Source organism: Salvelinus namaycush, chromosome 16 (assembly GCF_016432855.1).
Source record: "Salvelinus namaycush isolate Seneca chromosome 16, SaNama_1.0, whole genome shotgun sequence".
Taxonomy (NCBI): Eukaryota; Metazoa; Chordata; class Actinopteri; order Salmoniformes; family Salmonidae; genus Salvelinus; species Salvelinus namaycush.
This window is the reverse complement of record NC_052322.1, coordinates 10,624,243-10,633,113: the sequence shown is the minus strand read 5'-3', so window position 1 is coordinate 10,633,113 and position 8,871 is coordinate 10,624,243. Positions and strand designations below refer to the sequence as shown.

Below are 8,871 nucleotides of genomic sequence, written 5' to 3'. Positions count from 1 at the left end.
GTAATTGCTGTAGATTGGACAGATGAGGAACCAATAACAGATAGTCATATGGGGTGAAAGCTATTGATGTTTGAAGGAAGTATTTTTAATTTAAGTCATATGGGGTGGAAGCTATTAAAGTTACGTATTATTTGGCATATAATGAGGCATATTTCATTTCAATTGCCAAAGTAAAAAAATACAAAAGTAATTGCAATAGAATGTACAGACAAGGTCCCTAAACCAATAGCAGTTGGTTGTATTCATGAAAGTCATCTGGGGTTGAACCTATTGAAGTTAAGAAAGTATTTTTGAAGTAAATGAAATGTTTTGAAAATAGCCAAAGTAAAAACAGAAATATATACAACATATAATGAAATTAATTGAAAAAGTCATAAAATGCTAAAGTAAATGCCGTCGAGCAATGTTTCAGCTACATTTGAACTCCAAAAACAAAATACCATACCGAATTGCAAAAACAAGGGGTGTAACATGTTCACTATCGTCAGCTGAATCAGAATGTCATTTATATCAATTTTGCACGGAACGTTTAATTAAGAGGTATTAATGATCAAATTACGAATCTTTAATATACTTATACTTAAGTACACGGCACTGTCTCTTTTAGTAATGTCGCAAGTGACACAGGCGCGTTTGGACTCCTGGACATGATCAATGTTTGTGCGTGTTGTTTAGCATTATAGCCACGCTAAAAACTATTGTTTTTGATGGATTCAGATTAAAAATACCCAGCATTCAGTCAGTTTGCAGCAGCTACGGTGTAGCGGCACCCAGAAGTGAACAAAGCGACCCGGAAGCGCTGAACCAATTGGAGGCAGGCAGAAAGAACATCAACATTTCATAAAGCAAGACAAAATCTGCAATCGGGACATCAGGTCTGTCTGCAATTATTTGTAAATGTATTTCTGGAAGTCGATAAACTGCAAATGTATGCATTGTGCAGATATGTATGCATTGCCCCTCGGTTCGTCAAAAAGTTGCAATGTTCAACGCATTTTTGTTAAGATTGGGATAACGTATTTTAGAATGTCTGTCAGCGTGCGGTTGTGACCTTTACGCATTGATGATGTTGATTTATTAAAATATTTAGGTGCAATGCTTGGGCATCTTACCTATTTCCGTGTTATTTTGCAGGGCATGGTTGTTGTAGAAAGTGTCCGTTTTTTTAAGAGGTGGAGAGGCCGGGCTATTCTAACTTGCAATTTGTCGTAAACAAACATTCATGTTTTTGACATAAACACACCTTTGTGTTAAGCGGTCTTCTTTTAGGAGCAAAAGAAGATGCTCCTAATATTGGGATCTGCAGAATATGGCGTCTCGCCTTATAAAAATGAGTCAGGCTGCCATTTTTGTTTCTCTTTTGTCTGGATTTTTTTTTAAATAAAACTGTCTGAGTGGTATTGTATCGGATGGTCGCATTGCCAAATTATGTCACTGAATTCCAGAAAGGTCGAAGGGCACACGTGTTAGCCTAACAAAAGTCTAGACTACCAAAGCAAACATGTTATGAGGGAAAAGTTACCAAAATTACCCTACGTAACTCATATTTTACTGGAAATGAATTTTGGTAAGAAATAATGAATACAACGATGACATTTAACCTATTCTGATTTCTGACCAAAAATGTGTACTCAGCCATCTTTAGGCAAATTTAAATAAACATTTAGGAGTGGGATAAAGAATATTGAGAGTAGGCAAATCGAAAATGACTGACAGGTGTGAACAGTGAAAGTTTTCATCTGACTGCATTCTTATCATGTCTTGAATGGTAGGCCTTTATTTCACTGTGTAGTTTGAACTGAACATAATAGGTTTTTATACAAAAATGCTAGCCATAATTATGAAAATGTATTATTTGGGACTGTGTGTGAATTGTGCTGTTCTGTTTATTATCTAATCTAAATACCACAATAAAAGTATTATATTAATACTTTATTATTGGCATGTCCTATTTTGTATAAGTATTACTTTTATGTAACAGAAGAAATAATGTAACAACTTTAGTTATAACATAAAATACACACAATAACCAAATTCACACAGTCACAAAAATACATTTTCATAAGCCATATAGTACAATACTGCTATTTTGGTCTTGAGAGGTGGACCTGAGTATGCGTCCTATTAACGTTATTGTACTTTTTTCATTCTACTACTGTAACTTTACTCTGATTTTAAGAAACAATGTACTTCAGAAAATATGAGGTATTCTCAAAAACAAATAGTCACTGGAATTAAAAAGTATATGGACATATAAACTGACACTGTTTTAATCTAAGTAGTTTTAATAACATATGTCAAAAATGCTTTGTATATTTGTATTGGAAATGTATATAACAATGCAGTAAAATGTGTGTTTCTGTCTCAGGATGGCTGAGCCTCGATTCAACAACCCCTACTTCTGGCCTCCGCCTCCTTCCATGCCTGGCCAGGTAAGGACATCTTCCTTTTTTCGGTTCTTCCATCTAGGCTGATATTATGCATCTCATTATTTTCTCAGCAGTATTTAAATCTAAGAATGTCCATATAGGTATTAACCCAGCAACAAAAGTAGGACTATAATGGGATCATCTTTAGCTTGATGGTTGATAAACTGGAGCTGTTTTCTGTTGAGCATGACCGGTTAACCCTTTCAGCTGGATAACCTGGTGCTCATCAACAAGATCAAGGAGCAGCTGATGGCTGAGAAGATCCGACCCCTGCACCTGCCGACCAATTCAGCCCCCTCCCAGCAAACCCTGCTGGTAGCCTCCTCCCCCTTGGACGGGGGGCAGCACAGCATGCTCATGCCCAAGCCCCAGCAGGGCCAGCATCACCCCCAGGGCTCGGTCCAGCAGCCCGACATCGCCCTGCACGCCCGCACAGCCTCCAGCTCTGTACCAGGTAGGTACTGTAACAGTGTTTGCAGTCTGCTGTCTGCTCACCACATAGGTGCACACTGGAGACACCACTTGGCTCTGGTGATGCTTGAGACCTGTTCAATGGTGCATCTCAATAGTCTTAAGTGGTTTCCCCTCCGCAACTCCTCTGCATTAATTTGAGAACGCATAGATGAAAGTCATATGGTGGATGCCTACCAGTCCAGTTTTAAATAATTCCCATTTTATTATTGAGCATTGTAAGATTTCAGGATGGATGCTGAGTAGAAATTGGTGCTATCTATAAAATGATTTTCTCATTGGTCCCTCAGTTAGATCAGTTACTTGTATTGCCTTCAATCTCTGATGCAGAAGTGATGGATGACAAGTCAGCAGTTAAGGTTAAAGGACTGTGGGATGAGTGGCACATGCGACAGATCGTTGAGCAGCCCTCTAGAGTCAACCATCGGTCAGGTAATAACCACACCCCCTTTCTCATGGGAAACATATATGTACAATCATCAATGAAAACATTCAACAGCCATGTACTACACGGCAAGGGATCAGACAAGAGCCAAATATATTTCAGTGTAACACGGTCCCTTATTAGTTTGCATAAAAGCTCAGTCTCTCAGCAAGCTAAATCGCTAACTTTTTGCATGGCTTATCACTTGTAAGTCTTCATGTGCCCATACACAGGTCTGGCCCCTATGTCCCGGCTGGACAGCCACAGCACTTCAGAGGCCCTCACCCCCACCTCCAGCAGCCAGAACCGACTGGGAGGGACCCCATCGATCAACATCATCTCTGGGCTGGCCAGCGGCCCTGGCATGGAACAGATAAAGAGCGGGGGCCTGGCCGGACTCCTCGGCCCACCACCCAAGACTCCCCGTGGGCGGAAGAAGATCAAAGCGGAGAGTGGAGGGCCTCTGCTGGTGGTGCCCTACCCCATCATGGCCTCTGGCGCCGACCTGGGCTGTGTAACCTTCCCTGCCAAAGAGGGCAAAACCTACAGGTATGGTTACTTCAACAACAAAAAGTTTTAGTTTCACTTAGTTTAAAGTCTTATCTCTTAAATAACTCACCCATTTTCAATGGTTTTTGACCTACTTGAGATATGTAGTTAAGTTATATGCACATATCAGTAACATTTTACTTTAAGGGGGTACATATAGTACAGTAAGGCATTCAGTCATGACACCTTATTGGGTGTTGCAGTATCATTCGTAACAGAACCTTCGTAGGTGACATAAGATTTGACTCATTTTCCTGTATCCAGATGCAAACTGTGTCCGCTCACCTTCATGTCAAAGTCAGAGATGCAGATCCACTCCAAGTCCCACACGGAGGCCAAGCCCCACAAGTGTCCCCACTGCTCCAAGTCCTTTGCCAACGCATCCTACCTGGCCCAGCACCTCCGCATCCACCTGGGAATCAAGCCCTACCACTGCTCCTACTGCGAGAACTCCTTCCGCCAACTCTCGCACCTGCAGCAGCACACCAGGTCAGTTGAGTTCACCTTCATGGAATAGAAAGCGATGGAGAGAAAAAAGTTGTCCACCACAATCCACACCATATGAAAATGTGTCTGTTTCTTCACAATGACATTGACAACATTAAGGATATATTTTAAACCGGAGCATTCCATTGATGTATTGCTGGAATGTACAGTAGCTTTCCATCAGTAACACTGACATTGGGTAGTACTGTGAAATGTATGATACAGTGTATGTATCCATTATTTTACAACTGTCATAATATATAGTCTGTTTACCCCATATTCTTTTACATGTTATTTTGTAATTACATTCTATTTTCTGCTGTAATTGCTCAATAAACCATCATATTTCAGTTCATTCTCTCTCTAACATGCATCTATCATCATCCGTATGTGTCTTAGAATCCATACTGGTGACAGACCCTATAAATGCGCGGCCCCTGGATGTGAAAAGGCCTTTACCCAGCTCTCTAACCTCCAGGTCAGTAGTAGCTACATCATAACAGGATTATTTACTCATCTTTTACAGTCCATCTCCCAGTCTTGAATGTCCCGACCCAATTGATAATGTTAAGGCCGAGGCTGCGGATCCGTTGGTAACCACTCCGTCCTGTCCCGCCTGGATCCCTTTCCCCCAGAGCTTGAAGATCCAAATCACTTTCTGCACGTGTTTCTATACGTCTACTTGATGTAGACGTTTTTGTGGTTACCCTCTCTTCAATTTCTCATTGTCAATCGTGCATGATTAATCCTGTTTTACCACTGAAATGTCCATGCAGCATCTGCATGCCAACCATTTGATCTCAATCAGTTTCATGGGGATGTGCATTTAGATCGTCTTGAGTTATATAGTGTTGTTTGCGAAGTAGCCTACAAGGCTGTTTTGAATAATGTACAGTGAGGGAATTTTAGAGCAGATGCTGTTCACAAACTGTAGCATAGCCTAGCTGTGTTTAGTTTCAATCGAAGCACATATGTTGCATAGTAGCGCACACTGTTGAGTTTGGGCCACGTGAAAAAAATGCGACCATTAGCGCAATCATCCTAAAAATAGAAATTAGGTGGTGTTTCTTGGCTTACAGTAACATTCTACTATGCTATTATATTTGGTTATGTTATTAAGCAATAAGGCACAAGAGGCAGTGCTGTATCATGAATACAGTCGCAGGTAAATGCCATTGTTCAGCCCGACGCGATACAGCACTGCCTCGAGTGCCTTATTTGCTTTTATAAAACAGTTACCAACATATTAAAATAGCAATGTTTTACATATTTTAATTAATTCATACAATTTCATTCTTCCACCAGAAGATATAGTCCGGACAAAAGTTTGGTTATTTTGGGCATGTTGCTACATTCGTTAATTCTTTTTTTATACACTGCTCAAAAAAATAAAGGGAACACTTAAACAACACAATGTAACTCCAAGTCAATCACACTTCTGTGAAATCAAACTGTCCACTTAGGAAGCAACACTGATTGACAATAAATTTCACATGCTGTTGTGCAAATGGAATAGACAAAAGGTGGAAATTATAGGCAATTAGCAAGACACCCCCAATAAAGGAATGGTTCTGCAGGTGGTGACCACAGACCACTTCTCAGTTCCTATGCTTCCTGGCTGATGTTTTGGTCACTTTTGAATGCTGGCGGTGCTTTCACTCTAGTGGTAGCATGAGACGGAGTCTACAACCCACACAAGTGGCTCAGGTAGTGCAGTTCATCCAGGATGGCACATCATGCACATTTGTGGCCTGCTGGAGGTCATTTTGCAGGGCTCTGGCAGTGCTCCTCCTTGCACAAAGGCGGAGGTAACGGTCCTGCTGCTGGGTTGTTGCCCTCCTACGGCCTCTTCCACGTCTCCTGATGTACTGGCCTGTCTCCTGGTAGCGCCTCCATGCTCTGGACAATACGCTGACAGACACAGCAAACCTTTTTGCCACAGCTCGCATTGATGTGCAAGGAAACGCTGCTCGTGCAATCAGCATCCAGGATCCAACCAGTTTATAATGATTGATTCAGCTTTGATCTAACGTTAATAAACAAGCACCATTCGTCAGAGTAGTCTGTTCTCATCGAGTAGAGCAGAGACTGCGTAAAGTAGAGAATCATGTGCAGAATCTCCGGGACCTTTAGCTGTCGGGAAGAGGGGTCCAGAAACGTTGGGATCCACAACCACTTCGTAATGTTAAAGGTGGTACATGTAACAATTCAACCTGAAAGTAGTCCTAAATGGCAACAGTATACTGCCAAATTAAAATAATAAGATTCCATGAGAGACGAATATAGGTATTTTTAAGCCGTATTATTCAAAAATGACAAGGAAAAATGTATAACAATAGACCTAAATTGGATATCATTGCTGAAAATGTCAAGCAACAGTCTACTCAACCATACCATAACAACTTTACTGGAATGCTCTGAATGATAGTTATCCTGCAACGAGTGACTAGGTTGCTCTTACCTCTTCTCTCTCTCTCTCTCTCCCTGCCCCACTCTCTCGCGCTATGTAGTCCCACCAGAGGCAGCACAACAAAGACAAGCCGTACAAATGTCCCAACTGCTACCGTGCCTACTCAGATTCAGCATCGTTACAGATCCACCTGTCAGCGCACGCCATCAAAAATGCTAAGGCGTACTGCTGCAACATGTGTGGCCGGGCATACACCTCAGTGAGTATTCTAACCCACTGTTCAGTATTAGGTGTTAGTAGTAGTGTCAGCAAATACAAGGCATTGCTATGGTCCTGGTCAATTATAGTGTCTGTAAACATTTGCTCAAGCTGGACATTATGATAACTAAGCACGATTTAAGCTCACCACATGTAGAAATAATCTACAGTGGTCAAAGAATAATGTGAATATTGCTTCCTGACTTTTACAAAAACGTGCATGCACGAGTCATAACTGCATTTTGGAACCAGGGTTGCCAACATGCTTTTGTGTCAGGGATACAAACCGGTTTTGAGTCGTCCATTTTGTGTCTTTGCAGGAGACCTACCTTATGAAGCACATGTCCAAACACACGGTAGTGGAGCACCTAGTGAGCCATCAGTCCCCCCAGAGGAATGAATCCCCCAGTATCCCAATACGCATCTCTCTCATCTGAGTTTAGCATTACTGTATGTTGTTGTATTGTTTTCTATGGAAGGCTGACGTTTAGGGGCCCTGCACATAAGTCCATCGACCCGAGGCCTACATATGCATCACATGACACCTGACATTCATTTACAAACCCTTGTTCCATTTTTACACAGATTGGGTCGGTTAAAATAAAAACGAGCTTAGCATCTTCTTTGCAAAGGTTTATGTCAATGGGAACAAATGTCGGATCATGTCTCGTGTTGGATACAACTGAGCACTTACGAAGGCTTTATGCAAACGGTCTTATGCATTGGCCCTTAACATTTTAATGTACAAAAAAATGATTCCATTAAATGTTTTTTTTTTCTTTCAATATTTTCCCCTATACCTAAACTAAATGGATTCATATTTTCTGGGTGTGTTCTGGCGACATCCAAAGATAATCTTAAAGCGCTCTCAGGCCTTGTGGTTTTGGATCGAAATGTTTTTCTATCTTTTCCGATGGAAATGCAAAAAGATTACTTGAGGCAGCTAAGAGTATTGACTGTGTCTGATCAAAAGTCTGATGTTTTTTGGTTATTTTTTTGTTCAAGCAAAGTTTACAGGGTCAGACTTCAAAAGCAGCATTTTAGAGAAAAGCAATTGGAACTATGTAGACAATTCGATTGTAAGGTTGTTTCTCTTGGAGGAATGGTGAAACAAAGTGCACCAAAATGTTTAAAAAAAAGTAATGAATGTTTACTGTTTCGTCAAGATCAGTTCAATTGTTATGGTTAATGGAATCAAGATCATATTGGTTATATGATCAGACACTAATTAAATCAACTGAACTGTTCAAATCAACAGAACTTTTCAGACGTTTTCCTTGTGGCCAGGTATTACATATGCGAGTTGGTGGCTTTGCACCTACGTGAGGCTAGTCAAGATTCATTGGGAAAGCAAGTTAACATTAGCTAGTGCGTCAGCTTTATGGCTTTACTTGGCACTGCCCTCAATAGGCCTACACAAAGCTATCAAGATGAGCATTACAAATGTTATGAACAGTCATGTCAGCTTTTGTCAAGTAACTTCTGATGGTCATCATAACATAACACAAGCTGTTGTTAGCAAAGGTGATAGAAAAGGAGAGTAATGCTTTCTGTCATGATAGTTCTAACTCACAACAGCTTATGTTGACAAGTTGGTAATGTGGTTAGGTCTATGTTACTAGAGTAACTACATTTCTATTCTGAATATATTTAGAGAAATATATAGCTAACATACATTTATTGGAGGTGAAATATTTAGTATTTTTATTGACTTCTACTTTGTTATACTCTCACTGGTGTCACATTACACTTCACAATCATATCACCAAGTCAAGTTAAAGCTATTTCCCACCCTGGTTACAGAGGCCTGTGCTGCTTTTGTTTTTTTAAAGGCAATTACATAG

The 8,871-nt window shown here is 40.6% G+C and overlaps 1 protein-coding gene across 2 annotated transcripts; it reads left to right on the top strand.

Moving 5' to 3' along the window:
* The first annotated feature begins 735 nt into the window (after positions 1-735).
* On the top strand, positions 736-8,157 carry LOC120060967 (zinc finger protein 362-like). Of its 2 annotated transcripts, none has more exons than XM_039010421.1 (9): positions 736-875; positions 2,369-2,432; positions 2,664-2,883; positions 3,231-3,332; positions 3,558-3,873; positions 4,138-4,362; positions 4,759-4,837; positions 6,870-7,028; positions 7,348-8,157. In XM_039010421.1, the coding sequence occupies exons 2-9, from the start codon at positions 2,370-2,372 to the stop codon at positions 7,462-7,464; spliced, it is 1,281 nt and encodes a 426-aa protein (XP_038866349.1). In that variant the 5' UTR covers positions 736-875; position 2,369; the 3' UTR covers positions 7,465-8,157. The 2 variants fall into 2 exon arrangements, with proteins under 2 accessions (XP_038866349.1, XP_038866347.1); XM_039010419.1 differs by having other exon boundaries at positions 2,637-2,883.
* Positions 8,158-8,871: the final 714 nt, after the last annotated feature.